This window comes from Maniola hyperantus, chromosome 2 (genome assembly GCF_902806685.2).
Source record: "Maniola hyperantus chromosome 2, iAphHyp1.2, whole genome shotgun sequence".
In the NCBI taxonomy this organism is placed as follows: Eukaryota; Metazoa; Arthropoda; class Insecta; order Lepidoptera; family Nymphalidae; genus Maniola; species Maniola hyperantus.
The window spans coordinates 13,576,116-13,599,030 of NC_048537.1; the positions used below are offsets into that span (position 1 = coordinate 13,576,116).

Below are 22,915 nucleotides of genomic sequence, written 5' to 3' on the forward strand. Positions count from 1 at the left end.
GGGAGGACGTCCCGCACGTCGCCCGCACCGAGCGGGCGCGGAAGCTGTGCGGGGCGTTCTCTCCCCGATAGCCATCTCGGCCTGTCGCGGACTATACCTCAGCTCAAATTCACAGACAAGTAGTAATTGACCAAGAAGTAGCACAAGCTACTTTTTAACCGACTTACAAAAAAGGAGCAGTTGTGTTTTTCTACCTTCTCCTTCCAACTCCTCAATTCTGATGTTGCAGGAGACCTGACCACCAAAACTGATAGGATTTAACTAATAAGTCTATTTCTTTTTCCTATAAATCGCGGGTATCAACTAGTCACCGCAACTAGTAGATAAATAATACAAAATATTATAATGTACTTTTGAGGAAAATAATTAAAAAATCTGTTTCCATATTATTCACTCGTATATTGAGACGTCTTTATATTATTTACACATTTACATTTCTTATAATAGCTGCCTCAAATAATAATTTACAAAAACCTATTAATAATGTTACACTAAAGGTCATTTCACACTAAATGCACGACTTACATAATCATTAATTATGTAATCTTTATTTTTACATTCATTATGAATTGAGACAACACAGATAAAAAAGTATTTTTTGAAATTAATGTATTAAATCCACACTTAGTACATTGATTTCAAAACTAAATATTAAATACTTATTAAAATCTAGAAAAAAAACCAAGATAGTTGAAATGGAACTCGGTACAACCATAGGAAAAAATACTTTTTAATTTCTTGATTAAAGATTAGCACTAACTTAATAAAATTTATAATCACATTTTGGCACAATTTAAACTCAATATAAATCACGATTGTAAAATTAATATTAGTAACTTTTATACGAATCGGGATCGACAAAGCCTTTAACTTTTGAACAACGTTTAAACTATCTTTTATTCTAAACTTAAGTAAGAGCCTTTAAACACAAGACGACATTTTGACGCGACGCGATCAGACGGGACGTGTTAGACGCAACTAAAGCGCTGGAAACGCGCAAAAATGTCGTCATAATAATAAGGCCACTTACAATCATAACTGAGGAAGCTGACAAACAAAACGACGACGAAAACACTTGTCATCAAAATACTTTTTTCTTTAAACCGGATTCCGAAAGTTTTTGGCTCGTTTTTGAATACAAATCTGAACGAGCTGAACGATCACGAAAATAAGAATTTTCCAAACAAGACGGCCAAAAGCTATGCTAAAACTGAATCCGAAGTTCGTGATTTCGATCATAACGGTACAATTACAGTTTCAGTAAATTTCAATCAGTTATTGCTCGTCCTGTATAGTTTTATTTCGTGAAATTTCACCGTTTTGTCCGCCAGCTATGCAATTTTAAGTGCATGATTTTTGATCACAATTTTCAAATTGATACCAATCCAGTCTTTATTACATTACACGTCAATACTCAATACATCAAAAGAACGATTTATAAACATCTAAATTTTTCATAAAATCTGAGGCACATTCAATATACGTATTACAGATACGGTTTAATTCTATCAATATTTACATATACTCTTTTATTACTAATATGGCAGTACTGAGGTTTCAAATAATTACATTATTGCCTAAATCGACGCATAATTTGTTTGTATTTTTGGTGAATAATGCCTTATTCACACGAGGCGTCTAAACGCAGACGACTGTACACGAACGCGGGTATTTACAAGAATCGGTCAACGTTATTTTAAAGGTAGTGTTGTCACCCGATACTGAAGAAAGATTTAGGTTCAGTTGTATGATAGGCGGTTGAATTCATGTTACTGTGACCGTCAGTAAGTCAGTCAATCAGTATTCATACTTCCATGATTTTATTTTGGTTTAAACTTTTTATTGCTCAAAAAAAGAATGTACAAACTACATAGATGAACTTAATGATTAAGGTTGAAGGTATTTTCTAAGGTTAATAACAAAACCTGAGTTATGCAATATAATTTAAAAATATATGTATTGTTTTTATTGCCAGTCAAAGTTTAACAATAATCATATAACGTTAACCGCCTGTCGTGTAACTAAGAAAGATGAGCTGCCCTTTTCTAAATATAGTTGAACGACTCCTCCAAATACACGGTATTAAAAATGCAGAAATTGTAATAACTACATAGTTAATATATGAACGGCCGCGTGTAAACAGGTAATTAGAATTTTATGTTCAGTAGGTAGTGCTATTCTCTAAATGCCAAAACAGCCTTGTTTCAAAGCTGACGCAGCGACGAAAATAGGTAGGTACATTTATTTAAGTGTCTATGCTAAACTCAGCGACGAATTCATCGGCTTAGAGAAAAACACGTCAGCATAATATCAATACATTGTTATTAGTGTAGTAATGAAGGAATACAAGTATCGTAAAGCCCAAACACTATGCAAGATTTCCAAACTTCTAACGACCACTGACGTCGAAACAGATCGTAAAATCGTAAAAAAGATTTATTTTTCCGCGGCAGAAAACATTGCATATTGTGAAAGCTTTGGTGAAATGACCAACAATTCCGTTTATGCAGGACAAGTCACGATTTTATTGATTTTATTGTGTCAAAACTTTATTTCAAAGAGATGGTTCAAAATAATAATAATAGACCGGTAAATGTACACAACCTATAACATACGCCCAACCGTGTATCCATATATTATAAATGCGAAAGTGTGTCTGTCTGTCTGTCTGCTAGCTTTTCACGGCCCAACCGTTCAACCGATTTTGATGAAATTTTGTACAGAGTTAGTTACTTTTCATCCCGGAAAAATAAAGAGTTCCCACGGGATTTCAAAAAACCTAAATCCACGCGGACGAAGTCGCGGGCATCATCTAGTAATGCATAAATTTTGAGAATAAACTCACAATATTTGCTCTGTGTCAATTGTCATGTCAAAAGTACGATTTACCCTTAGATTAAGGACTAAAATCGCACTTTTGACATGACAATTATTGACACATAGAGCAAATATTGCGACCTTGTTTCAAAATGTATGCACAATACATATCGACTCAAATCAAACCGTAATATTGCCGGTAACCACCTGGCAAACAGTCAACCCAAAAACACGTCGCATCGGATGTCTGTAGCATTCATCGAAAATATTATAGGATTTCATGAGACTCAATAGGTGAGACATGACGTGAGATGCTGTGGAATGTTTACAATTTAGTCTATAATCTTATGAGAAAACACATTCTACCGAAACTCACATTTTCAGTGTAATTATATTATGATCAAATGATCATGCTAGGAATTAGGATTTGTCTTGCAGTTCAAAACTGTCATGGTAATGCTACACCAAAGATATGTTTAGAATTTGTGAAACCTTGACAAAACAGAAACAAAATATGCGACGACCTATAAACACCTATAATTTACAATTCAATAAACACTTTTATTAAAATCAGTCTCTTAATAAACGCCGCCTCATTATAATACTCGTTCGAAAACCGTTCACTGTAAATTCTCGTCACTAGAATGTCACTAATGGAAGCCACACACTTAACGACATATTATCTGCGCAAACGTTTGCCCAAATCTGATTCTCTATAAAGATGTGTGATTTTAGTGTCAAAGTGAATTCGTACATTTAATACGCGCAAAATGCATTTTGTGAGGCAGGGACACTTCTTAGGCCGCAATTACACCTGTAAGTTTTACTAACGTAAGTAGCTTGCACCTTAGCTTACAACGTAAACACTCTTATAAGTGACACATTTACCTTAGTAAATTTGTTGTCATTTAATTACGTAAGCTACTTACGTGAGTAAAACTTACAGGTGTAATCGCGGCCTTACTAAATTATAAGAACAGATCTCAAAAAGTTGACCATTGAACAAAGTATACGGACCGCTCCAAGAGTTGACAAATGCACGATCGTTCAGAGCGGTGGCGACTGCTCGAGCGCTGTCGAGATCATACACTGGCATAGCAGTCTGAATCAGTCAAGAGTTATATAAGACAGCAGTAGCTGTCCTTGCACCTGGTCTATTTAGTTGAAGTACTAAATTTAGGCTTCAACGTATTATTTTGGCTTGTGACCCACCCTATTGCGGAAGTGTGACAATTGACGTAAAAATCAAGGAAATGTCACTGCCACCCTGCACCCTACCCCACGACCCGTTTCAGTCAAGCATTATACCTGCAGTACCTATAGCACGAGAAATGAATTTCAGGTTCATCAAAACCTTCTCGAAGCTTGGACAAACGTTGGCTCAAACTTGTCGTTAACCTGTGGCATGTTTAAGGTAACTTTGTGCACGTCATAAGGCCTCTGTAACGTTCACTGGAGTTCACGTTGTTTCACTATTTCACTAATTAACTACGTTTTATTGTCGTCTTTGGATTGTCTTAATAGGAATGTCTTAGACGAACCGCGTTAGTTGCGTGTGGAAGTCTCGTAGGAAGATCTGGAGTTGGGGCAACGTCGGCCGGTCATCGGGCGACATTGCCCAACAGTATGCCATTACTGCGAACCTGGGAAAAATGAAAAATATAAATATAAAATATCATCCAGATCACTGAAACGAGGCAAGATGCCCAGACCGTTGGTTGCGTTACCTCGTTGAATAAAGCAGACTAATATCACAGACTAGACTAATATGCTGACCGAGGTAACTACGAAGTCCACTAGAGGGCCAGCCCTTCGTACACTTCGTAGACTTTGTGAATCGGGATGACAGGTCTTTAACAAGAGGAACTAGCGTCTTTGCCCCATAAACATATGGTTTCTACCCCATAAGGCACAAATATGAAATTATTTTTATATTATGCTATTTGCGCCTCCGGAAAGGGTCCAATATAAAATACATTTTTATAAGACTAGTCACTAAAATGACTACAATTCCCTAAGGAACAAGAAGGGAATGTATATATTATATCGTATTTAAGACGAATACTTGGGCGACGTGCTATAAAAAACTGTATAACGCTTGTATGTAAGGAATTAAAGTGTCCGCCAAGAGGGCAAGACGATTCCGCTTACCATACGAAACAAATTTATGCAGACGATTTTATTATTAAAACAAGACAGATTTATGTCTCGGCCATAATTCTGCCCATTTGCCTATTTTAACTTTAAGTAAAATCTGCGTAAAGTCTAAATACGCTCTCAAATTAAAAAAGTCAAAGTATCTCAGCATGATATCTGGTGAATTTCGCCTCTAACCACGAGCAACCTGAATATCTCAAGAGTTTCTGAATATGATTTGCAAGTCAATCGACTTGAGCAAGTTCCATATAAGGCATATGGAATAGACCGAATAACGTGTTTCTCATCAAACAAAACGTTTCAGAGTAATATATTATAGTAAGGTAAGAAAAGATAAACTATTCGAAGAATGCGCTCTCTATTGAAGTGTTCTTGCTGATGCCTGTTCTGTTATTATACTGATAATATTATAATATTATGACCTCTGAAAGTACCACATAGGAAATCAACGACTACTAAGTGCCAACTTTCATATTAGGGCCAAGACACTTCGCGGTGCGGCATCGTCGCCGCATCGCGTGATGCAGCGAAATGCAAAGGCATCCTACGACAAAACAGTACCACGTATCATGCACCACTACCACATGTAAGTGCGATTCATATCTTTTTATTTTATAGACTAGCGCTTAGCTGCATATTCAGACCTGCTGGCAAGTGTTGATGCAGCCTAAGATAGAGCGCGCTTGCCTAGAAGATGCCTATTCACTCTTGACTTGAAGGTACCTATATTAAAAGTAGAGGGGGAAACTGATGTCGGAAGATTGTTCAATGTCCTAGCGGTTCGAATTATAAACGAGGAGGCAAATCACTTAGCACGCGTCTATTTCGTCGAGTAATGCTTCTGTATTTTGCCACACCATGTTGAGCGTTTGTGCACTCATCCGTGAAATTACGGATTCCGTAAAAATACGAATCGAATGAGTACGTATCTGTATGACGGCCACTTCGAAGAATCACGAATACGAACCGAGTACGGATGAGTGCACAAAGGCCCTTACGACTAAGATGACGCTGCGCCGGGGAGATATTATATCCCGGCCCTATGACAAATATTAAACAAGGTAAAATTGTATGATTTATACATTGTCAACATAATACTTACAATTCATCAGGACAGTTCGCCGGCTGCTGCAACCTGTATCCGTCCCTCAAGTACGCGCCGATCTCGAACGGGTCCACCTCGGCGTACGGCTGATGAGCCAACGTCGTCAACTCCCACAGCAGTACACCCAACGCCCACACATCAGCTGATGGACTGAACTGCTTCTTTGACAACGCTTCTAAGGCCAGCCATTTGATTGGCCTGTTCTCATTGTCGCCTAAACAATGGTAATCCCCAGGGAAGAGATCTCGGGATAACGCGTTGTCAGCGATCATTACTCGAAGGTTTTCGTCCACTCTGTTAAAAGAAAGCATTCCTTATAGAACAGATAATAGTATGTTCTTCTGACAAATTTTTGAACACAGCAGCCCAATCTCAAAGCAGACAACTAATTACGAACGAAAGGATTACAGTGCGTAAGTAATGTGCACTTCTATTCCCTAACCCCTCATAGATTGATGGGACGGCAATCTGACACGACCGGAGTGGGATAAGGGTGTAACACCGCCAAATGCTGAACTCTGGGCTGTTACAGAGAATTTCTTGAGACAAAAACCCAATAACTTTTTTGGCCGCTCCTGGATTCGAACTCGGAACCTTATAATCCTCAGCTGAATACGTTGAACATTTTAAATCTAGTTCTATCATTTCTGTAAGTTTTATTTATTTATTCAGATACAAGTTAGCCGTTTACTGCAATCTCACCTGGTGGATGCAGTCTAAGATGGAAGCGGGCTAAGGCTAACCTGCAAGGGGTATGACTTTGTGACTCCCATTCTAGCTTTAGCTTAAAACAACTTTTTGCCAACAGGCATTTGTATACGTTGCGCGTCCTAGTTTAAAAAGCACGACAATATCCTCAAGAAGGTTTACACTTTACAGAATAAATTAATAACCACTTTTCTATATCATGTCCATACGACTACGAGTACTTACATGCAATTTCTCGCAGCGATATCCTTGTGCAGTACGTGCTGAGAGTGTAAATACGCCAAGCCATCTAAGGCGTGTAATGCCATTCGCACTACATGCTGGGTGGTCAGGGGCGGCGGAGGCGGACCACCGGCCGCCACTCCCAAGTTCACTCCTCGACAGGCCAGGAGGAACTGTTTCAAATTTCTCCAAGTAGCGCTCCACGGGTAGAGTATGAATGGGGCTGTCTGGTCTTCGATGCTAACGCCGAGTACAGACAAGACACGCTCGTGGTGAAGTCCGTAAAGCATGCAGCCTTCTTGAAGGAGAAGCGATACCTGTACCAATAAAATAAAAATATATTCGTACTGTACTCAATGAGCTCTAGACCCCATATGCTAGGGTAAGCAAAAAAATCCGACTCCTTTTTCAGGTATGAAATAAAATTGAAATGAATTTCTAATTGTTTTGGGCGTTGACCCAAAACCGAATATTGAATTAGAAATTCATTTGACACCAAGTGCCACAGTTTTAGGTTTGTAATTCATTTCGTCGACGAGCTAGAGACCTGTGACACGTGGACAGACAGACAGACAGATGGACAGACAGACAACAGAGTCACATTAATAGGGCTCCGTTTTTATCCTTTGGGTACGGAATTCTAAAAAGGGTCAGTTAGCATCTCGAGCTATCACACAAATATAAACGATAATGTTCTTCAACACTCTAAAGTTACCTGAACTTGAGACGCGTGTTCCGCAACAGTCTTCACCAAAACTTCTTGTTCTCTGCCATCCTCATCTGCATACGTTCCTCTGTAAACTCTGCCGAAAGTACCTTCCATTGCAACTGATCGCAGTCGTACTCTACATCTCTGTATTGTCAGCTCCGCTATCCTCTGTTGCAGATCTCTAGCCCTCTCCTCAGCTGCTGCGGCCGGTACGGAGTTGGGTCGGCGGTAGCTGGTGTAACTTGCGGCAGATTTACACGAGGAATCGGGTAGGAATGCATGGGCGTCTTGCTCGTCGCTTCGTGTTCTCCGGAGTTTTCTGGCTCGTGCTCTACAAGCGACTGCAGCAACGGCAGCTATCAACAGCGCTCCGCCAGCACATCCAGCCCCGGCATAGAAGATATCCGCTGACGTTGCCGAATGGGGAACATTATCCACTCTAACCGCTGGTCGAGGTGCCTCTACAAGGCAAATTTTCCTTCGCCGGAAACGTAAAACGGTAGACGAGGAACCGGTCGACACGTTAAGGGTAATGGTGACGCCGACTTCCTCTGCAACTGTGCGCGTACAAGGCAAATCCACTCGCCATGTTTGCGGCTCGGTAGGCACGAAGCCCTCGCTCGATATATTGAATGTCGGTGTGTGTAATGCCTCTTTGTGTGATACCACATCCACGTGTAAGGTGTAGGGTAACTGTAACAAAAATTAACTCTTTAAGATATCTTTAAGATTTCAAACATCAATTTATGACTTAAGTAAATAACACTACATAGCTCTATAAAAAGCTAATTTACCTAAATCGGTACTATATATTCGAAAGTTTCAATGACATCTTCACCTTAAAAAGTTGGAATAAACATTCGTGCATACCTAACGGCTCTACCATATCACGAATCATGAGGTAACTGTATCATTACGATTGACGGACGGCTCACGGGCGATCCTAAACGAACAGGCGACCCGAAGCCATGTCAAGCGGATCAAATGTCTGTGACCCACCGCATGATCATGGACCACGTTCTTATAAGGTCTACAGCAATTTTAAACAAGTGTCGGTTTTAAATTTCAGGTACCACATAAGCTGACGAATGAATTAAAAAGAAAACATCGTACACCCTTAATAGTAGAGTCGTGCTCACGGATCGCATGACTCGAATGTAAACATAATTAATGCGAAAGTCTGTAATCATAAAAACGAGCACCAATTCAAAGGTAACGAGCTTCATAAATATGATGCTCAACACCCTCGTTACAATCTGACTAATCATCGCGCGGCATATGAACGGTAAAACAAACAGGCAAACAGTTCCGCCGCGGGCCCTTTGCCTTCATCAGGCATGCGAAGCCTCGTAAACGGAGGTGCGACAGCGTGGTCTCTAATTAAATATTATCACTCGGAGTCGGGAGTCCGCTCTCGGCGAGTACAGACAATGGTGCGATCGTTCATCGCGGCGAGTAACCGTTTTCTAAATATTTGCCCACTAGTCAAAGGCGCCGACGGACTACAAAGAACCAACCGAATACAATTATCATCTTAGATCGGTTGATACTCCGCGGCTTACCAAGAAGATAGCGCCGAGGGCTACAGCATCAGATATCCTAACCTCTTTCTTTTTTAACTTGGAAGCTACCTTATCGAGTTATACATTTTATGAAAATTTGTTTGGTTTGGATGCCAATTTTTTCGAATAACTTTGTATTTGTTCTTGAAAACACGAACGAAATTATTCGATTGTCTTTTTGAGGGGTACTGGGTGCTGAGGGTACAAGGTTTCCGATTGAGGGATAAGAGGATTTAAATGCACATAAAATTTGGTTAACAATTCATGATAATAACTTCTGTCTGTCTCGGGATCCGCATATGCAGGATTTGCATAATAGGCGTACCTACTAAGACTTGACATAACATAACTCATATCATTGTAAACTAATTTTTGAAATAAAATCACAAGTTCACTCGCCATTCTCAAAAACTCGTGTTTTTCTGTCCTCCATAATACATAAAATGTAATATGTAAATATACAGAGATACTCATACACTGCTAGGTAGGAGGGCACTAATATAAGTAAGTTTTCAAGTTAGGAAACTTGTAGCCAGAGTTGCGTTAATCTACCAAAGTATGAAGTTTTCTAATGAACACGTTTGCCCGTCCATAATAAAATGACAAATAACACGTTAGTTTACCTCACAAGCTACAATAGGACCTTTGAGATTTGTTTAAACTTTAAACTCAAATAACAAAGATTAGAGGTTCTGTCAGTACAACACCGAACAAGATAGTCTTATCGGAACTAAACAACGAGCAGTATATATTCAAATAAGAGCTATTTCCATAACAATAGCTGTTAGCGACAAACACGCCTGCGTCCGAGCTGGAAATACCAACTTTCCTCGACGTAATGACACCGAGTTCCTGTAGTTCTCTACGAAAAAACTCGTTAAAACCTTGAACGAGTTTACAGGGGATAATAAAGACATCATCATCGTATATTGACGAGAGGTCTATATGTAGGTAATATATGTTACTATACTAGCTAATGCCCCGCCTTGATATTATTATCTTACTTTTTTACATAAATCTATACTATCCTTACTTCCTTCTTTAGTTACCTACTATTTTAAATGCGAAAGTGTGGTCTATTTACCCTTTTACGGCCCATTAGTTTAACCTCTGAAAAATTTGGTGGTATTGGTGGTTAAATAGGTAGGTAGCTTGCATCCGGCTTTTATTCCGGAAAACCAATGAGTTTCCACGGGATTTTTTAAAACCTAAATCCACGCGGACGAAATCGCAGGCATCATCAAGTAATTAATAAATAGTATCAAACAAAATGCGTTTGCGTTTATAATCGCCGTCTAACAACTACAATAATAAACAAGAAATGCACGCGGTTAGCATTTGCAATGAGCGACCGCGAAGCGCGACACAGCATACAATATCACGACACTCGGTGTCGTGTGTCGCCGTCGCGTGTCGCGTATCAGACAGTCTAACTTAATGACTCCGCTCAACAGGACCAATCCCGAAAAATCCAATCTCATGGTAACTCTACGTGACACGTTAATTTATTGTCACCAAATCTATTGTTTAGAAATGGCGCCAGCACTGTTGCTATTTTCGTAGCAACATTATTCTTAAACGATTGTCTTATTTGAATAGATTAGGAATTCTAGCCGTTGGCTCATTGTTAACCATTAACGAATAAAATATAAGCCATTGTTTGGAGTTAATAGATCCTGGCTGTTTGCTGTCAAAGTTTTGCACTGTTTGACACTATGATATGATACCCTTCATCATCAGAAACTAAATATTAATTAGGTAGTATTTTAGCGTTTAAACTATCGTGACTGATCGTGATCCGTTATATATAAGTAGGTACGATAATTAGTTGCTCTAGTTTCAAATCTGTATGTGCGGGGTCTTTTTTTCAAAGGGCCTCTGTTTGCGACGCGGCGAACATGAGACTGCGAGCCGCACCAAAATTGCTTGCCCTACCCACGATTTTTCGGTGCCAAAGAATTCAGAATAACCTTATTTATAACTAGAGGATGCCCTCAACTCGATCCGCGTAAGTTTCGATTTTTATAATCCCGTGGCTCTCTATGATTTACCGGGATAAAAGTACCCTATGTATTCGTTTCTGGGATGCAAGCTATCTCTGTACCAAATAGATAGTGCTGGTAACTTCGCCGAGGTAGATTTAGGGATTTTATGAATTCCGAGGGAACTAATGGGAACTCATTGATTTTCCGGGACAAAAAGCAGCCTATGTCCTTCTTACCCAGGATGCAAGCTATCTCTGAACATTTCTTCAAAATCGGTCAAACGGTAGACTATGAAAATCTAGCAGCAGACACACTTTCGCATTTATGATATTATCAGTATGGATAGTACCTACGTAGTACGTACGATGGAAAACTAACTAGCCCGCAGTTGAGGCTTGCAATCAGACCTGACAGTACCAATTTTGAAATTGTACATAGATTCTCAAATTGAAAGATCTACTTCTGAACCTCTTGATAGGTTGACATAAGTACTTACAAAAATGATTACCTTGGTCCTAATAAGTAATAGGTAATCGGTATGACTTACAGGTCTCCTCGTAAGGCTCTGCCAGGTGAAGTGAAGCTCTCCTATGGTCGCGGGCACGGGCACCACGAAGTTCAAGGCATAGGCGTTGATTTGGCCGTCTCGCACGTAGAACAGTTCCGCTGTTAGACCTGATGACAAAGAAAGATTATTTAATAGGGAATATAAATGATCTATTTATTTTAAGAGAAGATGGAAACAAATAAACTATTAATAAACTTAAATCTAAACAAAAAGAAAACAATATTAAATTAAAACTAAAATAAATTAAATTAAATCTAAAACCTCATCGAGACCACCGCAGCGAGGCATTGTACCCAAGATGCTGGCAGCATTACCCCTTTGGATGGCCAAACTAATTCTTTGGCCAAGGTAGCTGCCAGCTCTCGGGTCCCCGGTTGACTCGATAACTCTTTTCGCAATTTCTTCAAAAAGAGCTCGAGCCCCCGGGCCCCACGGCCCCAAGGTCTCCACACCAAAAGGCACGAATACGAAGCTCCCATCGAGGTTTTCATATTTGCGCCTTTTGGCCTGTTCGGCGCTGATGGCCGCTGCACCCGCCATAGAGGAGGTCGCCTGAATGTGGGATGCAGCTAAAGTGTCTACACAAGTTGCATCCCAAATAAGCGACCTGCCCATCTTCCACGGTACGAGCGTCATACCATCAGGTCTCTTGCCATCGCCACGTGCCAAACAAGTTATTTAATTAAGTAATCAACTTGCCAGAATAGAGTTTTACTACAACTTATTGACTTATTGCAGGATAGGCTTACGCTTGACGACGATCATGCTTAAGGAAAGTTATGAGGTCTAAGTTAGAGCGCGCTTGCCACATTGCAAGAAGATGTCACTCTTGGATGTCAACTTCATAAGGATGCCAACGGTCACGATTTGTCAACTGTTCTGTGGTAGAACGGTGAAGAAGGAACAAGATTGTAGAGCTCTTTCTAAGTTCTATGGTAGGATAACGGGCTTGACAGTATAGGTAGATTAAGCTAGTAGTTGTTGATTACGGGTAGTTCCTATTTTTTCAAGCATCAAGAAAGCAAGCAAGGATGAAACACCTCCGGGTGCCAACGGCGGCGGGTAAACTATCATCTTTCCAAATTGAACCTCAACTGAATATTAATCCGTAATTATTTGCTTGCGAAGGAAAAAAATTACGAGCAAAGAATTCATGTTGGTTATCTTCTTCTTCTAAATATATAAAAGGAAAAGGTGACTGACTGACTGACTGATCTATCAACGCACAGCTCAAACTACTGGACGGATCGAGCTGAAATTTGGCATGCGGATAGCTGTTATGACGTAGGCATCCGCTAAGAAAGGAGTTTTGAAAATTCAACCCCTAAAGGGGTGAAAAAGGGGTTTGAAATTTGTGTAGTCCACGCGGACGAAGTCGCGAGCATAAGTTAGTTAAAATAAGTATTGTAACCGTCCATTTTAAAAAATTTAAGGAAGAAAAAATATATAAACTTGTTCAGTTTTGATTTCATATTCGTAATAAGTTCTGATAAAGGACAGGAAAACCCTTATTATACCTACCTATACTTCTACTATTTAAAATGTGCAAAAAATTAAAGCACAGACCCAAAAAGCGGATCCGAAGTAAGACGAAACCAAATCTATTGAAGTACAACTGGCATTAAACCAATACGCATCAATAACATGAAATATCCGACAAAAAGATCGGATCGCACGCGTTCTATGGCGGCGAGATCAAAGCACAAAGGGGCCGACTGCCGCGCCACCTGTCCACAAATCATGGGAACCAAAAAACTTCTTTAATTCAACCTCAAGTCACAGACTAAAGGAAAAAGAAAGAGGGAACTCTCGCAACAACTTTGACGCAGTTTATAGCAGCTCTTAGTAGAGACGTGCTGAGTACTGCCGTCCTTTTTCTAAAAAACGATTAACTGTCAGTTAAGTACTTTTGATGATTAACTGTCAGTTAAGATTGACGCTCTGGAAATGTGTGCTGGAGACGCCTCTTAAGAATAAAACGTCTCCATCCTCAAAGAACTAAAAATAAATCAGAGGCTTTCGTCACTTGTACAATTGCGAATCCTCAAGTTCTTTGGGCACATTACAAGGAAGAGTGGTACCGTTGAACAACCTCGTGGTACAAGGTCGAGTGGAGGGCACACGTCCGCGTGGGCGTTCCCCAACTAGGTGGACGGACTTAATCCTGCAACAAGCACACCTGTCTCCGTGTGTGCACATAATGCCACCAATAGAAGTCGCTGGAGGGAGATCGCACGAGCAGCAGTGAAGAATTCATAGCCACGACCACTCTGTCAAGAGTGAACGATTGAGAAGAAGAAGAAGTACTTTTGAGATATCGGCAAACATCGTGAGAATTGTCAAAAACTGATGTTTTAAAAAATGCTACGTAGGACTAAGGGTTTTTGTTAGTGTGGTCCTCAACAAACTTTTTTTTAATCAGTTTTTAAAAATTCTCACGTTTTTGGCGATATAGCTTAATAATTATGAATTTTTCCAGTTAACAGCTTTTAAGAAAAAGGACGGCAGCGTGGCAGCCTGGAGTCAGCTGGAGAGGATCAACTTTTATTTATTGCATTGCAAGTTGAACATGTTCATTTTTGCCCGTTTACCGTCTGTTTCTACCTCTAATCTATGGTTTGAGTACATATAAAGATATGGTAATCGGCCTGCGGCTTCGAACTAAGCAACAAACGATTTATCTCTAAAACATACAAATATTTACATTACATAGCTTCTGAAACATTTTATCATTGAAATTTGTTTAAGAAACAATGTAGGTAAGTAACGTTGTGTTATGATTACGACTTATGTTATAACTTATTACTTCTACCTGAGTACATTATTATCATAAGCATAACTCAAAATATAAAATATTGTATTATCGTATCATAATAACAGATAGGATAAAAATAATTTTCACAGATAATTAATAATTACCTATGATATCATAATCATAGTAAGTATTCCGATGTAATTATCTAGATTCTACTCAGTTAAATATAATTAATAACAAATCTTGTGTTCGAGGCACTATTGTTAATTTTTAAGCTAACAATTGTGGCTAGTTCCGTTGTACACAATCTCTTAAATTAAACTAAAATGACACGTCTAAATCTATTGCTATCCCTTTCATAATGTTACTTGTGGAAAAGGATAGCACTAGATTTAGACCTGTTAATTTAGTTTAGTTTAGAGATTGTGTACAAGAGAATCAGCCCCAATATCGAAAAGCTAACAAGTTATGGTCAAAAACGACATACAATTAAAATTCATGAACTTACAAAGAGACGTCCTAAAATGCAAAACTGTCCCCTTAGATTTAAAGCAACTAAATTTTTCTCGCGACTTTGTGGACGTGAACACGCAAAATCTCATGTTTCTAGATCAGTAGTTTCAGTTGAAAGTTAATAATAGGTATTTTTTTAAGTCAATGAGTCCGTTTCTCCTTTTATAATTTTTTTAATCAGAAAATGTAATATAAATCACAGAACATGTAGAGGGACCTGCTTTATATTAGCAAAGCACAATATACTACTATAGTAATACCTGTGTCTTGTGCAAACAGCAGACGGTCTACGTTTATCTCCGCAAGTTCACAGAATCCTCAAATGATTGTACCTGTCACAGATGAGAACGTGGACCCAAAACATAATCAGATACGACAGTGTTTCTGTGAAGCCACTGAAGTCGTATTACGAGCGAACCTCGTTATGATCCTATCAAGTTACATCATTAAAACTTTATACATACCAGCTACCTACTGCGTTTTTGCGTTACGTGCCCGCACTGATGCGTCTGCTCATTATAGGTAAGTAAAAAAAAACCGGCCAAGTGCGAGTCAGGCTCGCGCAGTGAGGGTTCCGTACTACAGTCGGATTTTTTCGACATTTTGCACGATAATTCAAAAACTATGACGCATAAAAATAAATAAAAATCTGTTTTAGAATGTACAGGTGAAGACCTTTCATATGAGACCCCACTTGATATAGTCACTCACTTCGAAAGTTGAAAATACTAATTATTAGTTCATGACCACAATTTTTTTTTGTGTGATATAACCCTAAATTCACCGTTTTCAGATTTTTCCCCTTATGCCTGTTAAGACCTACCTACCCGCCAAATATCATGATTCTAAGTCAACGAGAAGTGCCCTGTAGGTTTATTGACAGACCGCCAGACAGACAGACAACAAAGTGATCCTATAAGGGTTCCCTTTTTCTTTTTGAGGTACGGAACCCTAAAAAAAATCTTTTTCATAACAAGTGCATGTAGTCAAAGTAAAGTGTCACCTCATCAATTTCAAAACATGATATAAAAAGACAAGTCCTGCCTCACTGAATGACTCATCAATGTTCAAGCCAATGCCTTTGACCTAGAAAGTTGAAATTTTGCAGCCTTCCTTTATGATGAAGACAGGGAATAAGGCCGGGTTTCATGAAATTCCCAAGGGTTATGGAATAAAAAAGGATTTATATTTTCACCGAGCGAAGCCGCTGGCAGTCTCTAGCCGTAAACGAAAGTCCAACGATCACTATTCTCTCTCTAGATTTTTTATTGCGACAGGTAACGCAACTCGCGGAGTGGAATAGACGGTTTCATTTATAGCACCTTTTTATAACAATTCAAACTAAGCTTTAAAAATGAATTTGGAAAATGAGCGGTGGTGGCGTACGGTGCGACGCCGACCATGATGAGCATCCTGCGTGTTTTGTTTTCAGTAATTTCAACCGTATGTCAAAACCTATAAAGCTGAGTGTAAGTTTTATCAAATAGACGCGGACGGCTCAAGTCCACCAGATTCTTCGGTCCTGACTTGTTCTTGACTGTAGTCAAAACAGAACCAAGACTGAAAAGTCGAAAGTACCTAAGAATCATCAACAATAATTATTATTATTCTAGTCAAATATTAAGTATTGTTTTATCACCAAGACTTTTTCAAAATAAATAAGTACAAGATGAAAGTACCTACCTATTTGGAAAATTTCCTTTTATAAGATAACTGTATAGGACCTACTTAGTAGTTAATTTATTTACTATATTAGGTACACTGCGACTGGTTTGCTCGTTACCGGTTCAGTATCGTCTTCTGGTTATGGCGAATTATTAACATTATAGCAATAACTTATGGGTGTCCTCTCTAAACAAGTTTGTAGAATATACTCAAGGGTTGCCAATGCACAGATTTTGACAGTATAATATTATTATTTTGCAATCTAGTTATAATTTTTAAGCAAGGAAAATGTAGTGTATTTGTGAGCTAAAGGCTTTATTTTTCATCTAATCTCAATAAGCTAATCAGCGTTCATGAAGCGTTAATTCATGATTGACGTAAATCTAGAAGAATTGCTTAAAATCTATAATATAAAAATGAATCACTAAAATATATGTTGCTCATCGCAAATCTCGAGAACCGCTGAACCGATTTCGCTAATTCTTTTTTATAATATTCCTTGAAGTACGAGGATGGTTCTTACGTATAGGAAAATTTAAATTGACTGTTAGGTGGAACCAAGTTCACCGGGGCAGCTAGTTAATAATAAACTCTAAATTCAATTTTGTTTGTTGTATGTTCTTCCTTTTCAAAGGTATAATGAAGATACCTGAATGTATTTTCATTTTTCAAAGTAGTAATAAGTAAATAATAATAAGTAAGTAATGAGGTGATAGTAAGGTAAGGTTTAAATATTTTTATCATGAGAATAAATTTCTCAAAAAATATAGACATATAATATATATATAATACATAAATATAATATCTTATTCAGGATTCCAAATTTCAGGATTTTGAGTAAAAGTGTAAATAAATTAAGAAAGATTCTAATTTTCTCTATTTGTTGAAGCTGAATAAAAAAATATTTAAAAGTGATTATTTCGAACAGGTGACAACCCTAGCTGCAACGTCTCAGCACATGCAAATGAAGCCGGGCAATTTATAAATTTAACACCATTAATAGTTATTTGTTTATTCTGAACACGATAAGGGCGATTAGGCGTCCACTGGTGTTAGGTGTTACATTATTACCGCAGCGGTAGTTAGTATGCAAAACGACCGACCCGTGTTCAGGCTGCGGCGTTTTAACTAATTGGTTTCACGCCTTTGTACCGGCCGGTGAGCTTTAGATCCCTGATTATAATAAGTACATGGTCCTATTATGTATTTAAAAGATGTAACAAGTAATAATTAAAAAAATAAAACACGACTGCTATGACACATTGATTTTTATTGATTGTCGCTCGGGATGATGCAAGGATTTTAACGATAGCGCATGCACATCGAAATCTGTTCAGGCATATAGAAATTATGGTGGTAGAAAGAAACTCACACAGACACATTGAAATAGAACTGATTTTATGCCATACACTTATTTGCCCGAGGTGACCATTATCTTAAAAGTTCGAATTTCACCATTTTAACAAGCTTTCTTTATTCATCTAATCTTCTCGATTACAAAAATCACCAGTAGAGAGACAGGTTCTTAGAATATGTAATATAAACAAGTTAATAAAAGCTTGAAATTAGTAAACAAACCCGAGTTATACATAATTATGTAACCGGCTGAGAGAGTCGCGATAAAATCATTATCAGATGTCGCTGGAAAAGGAATGGGCAACTCGAACTTGATAATAAACTGCTTCTTTGAAATCTAAATCCAAATCATCTCAGAAATTTTAATGGCCACCGAGAATCCCCTAATAACGAGTTTCGGGAGTCATCTACGATTTGATGAGGCAATCATCATCATCATCATCGACCCATCGTCGGCTCACTACAGAGCACGGGTCTCCTCTTAGAGACTTAGAGTGAGAAGGGTTTTGGCCAAGTGCGGATTGGCAGACTTTACACACCTTTGAGAATATTGAGGAGAACTGTCAGGCTTACCGGTTTCCTCATGATGTTTTCCTTCACCGTTAAAGCAAGTGATATTTAATGGCTCCGATAAGTCAGAAGTGCATGCTCGGGATCGAACTCCGACACAGCTTCCACGATGAGGCAATAGCAAAAAGGAAAGGAAACTTTTAAACTTTAAGGGCGTCTGGCAAGACGGCCAATATACTAAGGATGAGGTCTATACTTAGAGCGCACTTTGACTTTGCTCAGACTTATGATCGAGTTAAAACGAGACAGATTTATGTGAGAGAAATACATCTGCCTCGTTTTAACTCTGTCTTAAATCTAAGCAAAGTCAGAGTGTGCTCTATAGATCTCACCCGAAGTGTCTGGCAATGCATGACGTGATTTCTGATTCTATTCTGAATGAAGAAAATATAAAAAAATAGACTTTGTACCTATTTTGACGTAAGATTTTTTACACCTTTATTACCTGTTATCTCCCAAAGCTACCATGATCCAAACAAACGTTCCTCCAAGTTCCTCCCAGTGTTGGGGACAAATGACAATGCTAATAAGCGCAGTAAAATCGCCGCATAAAATGAAAGAAAATTTTGTCGTAAGTAACTCTTATCCCTGTTGCTCTATGTCTATGCCTATGAGCTATAGTGACGTAAATAGTTCTCCATAAAAACATTCCCTAGTAAGCAGAAGTGGTTGGCTACGGGAGGCTGCTACCGTGCGCGGCGTCTTTGATGCGTCGGCGGCAAAAAGCAACGAAACACTTGATACGACAAATAACATGAGATAACGCCAGCTACCCAGTGGCGCCAACTTTTTTCCGCTAAAACAATCTAATTTTTAACCCAGCGACCGCCACTTATATATGCCGCAACGTGCCTGCCTTATCGCACGTCGAAAAAAAGCTTTACCATAAAATATTGAATGCCGAAATTCCATTATGTTTTCAATATAACGCCCGCGAGATATATCCGCCATTCAACCGCTCGCACCTACGAATAAAGCATTCATTACATTCGCATAAAAACCGTTTAATAAAAGAACGAACAAAATAGAGCGGGAAGCACAATGGACGATCTTTCCTAAAGAAAGCTCGAAGCTTCCCCTCGGCGGAGACGTCGCGTGGATTTTGGGGCATTATTGTGGAATTATGCGGACGTGCAAGAAAATAAAACAAAGTGCAGAGGTGAAGGTAAATAAAGGTGTACGGAGTTATGCACTTCAGTCCCTGAGGGTTCGCGGTGGGGACAAAAAACGCTGTCGTTTATTATTTCTCCCACACCGCCGCCAGATATGCCACGATAGACTGAGAATGCACAATAAACCAGCGGCTCGAGTGCACCGGGAAACCGCTGAACTAACAACTGTTTAACATTTTACAACTCCACTGTCCACCACATCCTATAAGCTTGCGTGATAATAGTTATCATAAAATGTGTGGCGCGCTAAGAATAGCGCTCGGTCTCCAGTAAAATTGTACGGGAATGCATAAAAACTGGCCAAGTGCGAATCAGACTCGCGCGCCGAGGGTTCCGTACTACAGTCGTATTTTTTCAACAATTTGCATGAGAACTCAAAAAACGATGGTGAATTTAAATAAATAAATATCTGTTTTAGAATTTACACGTAGGTAAAAGCTCTTTGGTATGATACCCCAACCCCACTTGGTATAGTTATCTTACTTTGAAAATTTAAAATACTAATTATTTGATCATGAACACATTAATTTTTTTTTAATATAACCACAAATTCACAGTTTGCGAATTTTTCCCCTTAGTGTGCCTTAAGACCTACCTACCTGCCAAATTTCATGATTCTTGGTCAACGGGAAGTACCCTATAGGTTTCTTGACACACACGACAGACAACGAAGTGATCCTAAAAGGGTTCCTTTTTCCTTTTGAGATACGGAACCCTAAAAACGCGTAAATAGACGCTACATGTCGCAATGGCGACAGTTTTATTGGCCGATACCGGAACACATCGCCTTAATGTTGCAAGGCGTGGAACAGAGCGCCGAATTAACAAATTGTTTATTTGGAGTTCAACGGCTCGCCATCGGTATTTTATAGCAGGAAACCGGTTTATATGTGAAATGCCTGTTATTATTAAAATAAACAGAATTTCTAAAAATGCACCACATTTCCAAATGTATGCCAAATAAATAAACTTAGCAACTAAAAAATTAATATCTGATCTGCGGTCAAACTTTTAGGATTGTCCAGTAAATATTTCTTTTTCTAACATGGCCATTTCTAAAAAAATGTCTTAGGCCGCGGACACAACTGTAAATTTTACTCACGTAAGTAGCTTGCACTAATGTACAGTAGGTACGTGGCCGAAAGTGTACATCGGCCTTTAGAATGACATTTCGGCTTTGTAGAGCGTTATCTCTGTCACTCATACCTATATGACGTTTTGTCGGTCTCAACGACAGGGACAACGCTCTACAAATCTATTTCCTTTTAAAGGTCGATGTACATTACTTTCGGCCGCGTACTGTAGTTTTTTGTCAATTAATTACGTAATAAGCTACTTACGTAAGTAAAACTTACTGGTGTAATCGCAGCCTTATCCCAACAATATAGGGATGAATGTGATGTACCAATCTACATCTAATAAACTTGACATCATAGAAACGACTAAGTAGGTACCTTCATGTTCCCTCATGAGACCTAGATCACTATCACCTGTCTACCAACTTCTCAGCGAGACTAATCCAACATGTTCAAACTAGGTAACAAGTATCATTTCACAAGCTATCTAGATCTAGATTCATGTACATAATATATAAAAGGAGAACTTTAGAGATCCGTAATAGCCCAGTGGTTACGACGTCCGCCTCCTATTCGGAAGGTCGGGGGTTCGATCCCGGGCACGCACCTCTAACTTTTTGGAGTTATGTGCATTTTAAAGAAATTAAATACTACTAGCTTTAACGGTGAAGGAAAGATCGTGAGGAAAACTGCATGCCAGAGAGTTCTCCATAATGTTCTCAAAGGTGTGTGAAGTCTGCCAATCCACACTTGGCCTGCGTGGTGGACTATGGCCAAACCCATCTCATACTGAGAGGAGACCCATGCTCAGTAGTAGACCCGGCTATGGATTGGTGATGATAATAAAAGGAGAAAACTGACTGACATATCAACGTACAGAATTTGAAACAATCGTTAAAAGCAACTGCGATAGTATTATCGCATATTTGCGTTGCAACGCCTTTTGTCGGCAACAGTCCAAAAACTCTAGTTTTCAAAATGGCGGAAATATTAACACTATTGCCAAATTGCATTGCGTCTCGTTTCAGAACTAATGTGCTGCGAAATAGGACTTGCTACAAAATAATATTCTCTTTACATTGTATTTGGAAAATAATAAGATTATGTAAGGCGTATGCGTATGTAATTTTCTGTGCTAGAATATTCTTGCGTAGCAAAAAATTCGCGACTTGGTCAAAACACTGGATATGAATTATGATCAGGGAACTAGGAAATACTTCAGTTTTGACTTTGACCTTTCTGGAAGTTCCAATTCATATTTAAACATGTACCTAGTACATTGTATGTACAGTGCGACAAGGCTCTCTTGGCACTTGAATGACATTGACAGGGGGGCGCTGTTGGAGAACAAAGGCTTAGCTTAGAATATTCAAACAAGAACAAAGGAAACACTTGACCGCAACGTTCGTTTCGATTTTCACCACGCGCCAAGGTAGCCTTGTCGCACTGTACGTTGTGGTATCAATAATGTGATGTGCACAACTCAATTAGTGAACATCGAGAAAGAACAAAATATATTTAAATCGGTAGAACAAGAAGCATTTTTGAATATCGTATAGTAGAGCGGAGCGAGATCAATAATAATAAATCTATAATCGTATAATTTTTAATATTGTAATCCAATTTAAACATTATTGAGCATGTTGAGCAAAAACATTTCGTGCGAGTGGATTGGATGTCGACAGCATAAATAATTCTATGGTAGAATGGCGAAGAAGGACCTGAAGTTCCTGAGCACTCTCTCCGAAGGCGATGTATAATATCCGATAGAAGACTGATAAGCAGGCAACATTGCGTCGGTGCTGTAAGCAGAGCAATTTCATCTGCGTAAGTAAATCTATACTTCCATAGTAAATCGATTTGGAGTAATTTAAACGCATCTATCCGAGCGTTAAATGGCGTAAAATCGTTTATCTCCTCGTGAACGGCCAAACGTAGTCAGGTGCGTAAGTAAAACATTGAAAACAACTCTCCC

General features: G+C 38.9%; 1 protein-coding gene across 1 annotated transcript in view; it reads right to left on the reverse strand.

Moving 5' to 3' along the window:
• Positions 1 to 378: 378 nt before the first annotated feature.
• dnt (tyrosine-protein kinase Dnt) overlaps positions 379 to 22,915 on the reverse strand; it is a 60,576-nt gene continuing 38,039 nt past the window's right edge. The window contains exons 2-6 of the mRNA XM_034980770.2: positions 11,813 to 11,940; positions 7,725 to 8,411; positions 7,013 to 7,326; positions 6,077 to 6,373; positions 379 to 4,460 (exon numbers count right to left, since the gene is read on the reverse strand). Coding sequence (XP_034836661.1) covers positions 4,349 to 4,460; positions 6,077 to 6,373; positions 7,013 to 7,326; positions 7,725 to 8,411; positions 11,813 to 11,940 — 1,538 coding nt within the window. The 3' untranslated portion in view covers positions 379 to 4,348. The remainder of the gene's footprint in view (positions 4,461 to 6,076; positions 6,374 to 7,012; positions 7,327 to 7,724; positions 8,412 to 11,812; positions 11,941 to 22,915) is intronic.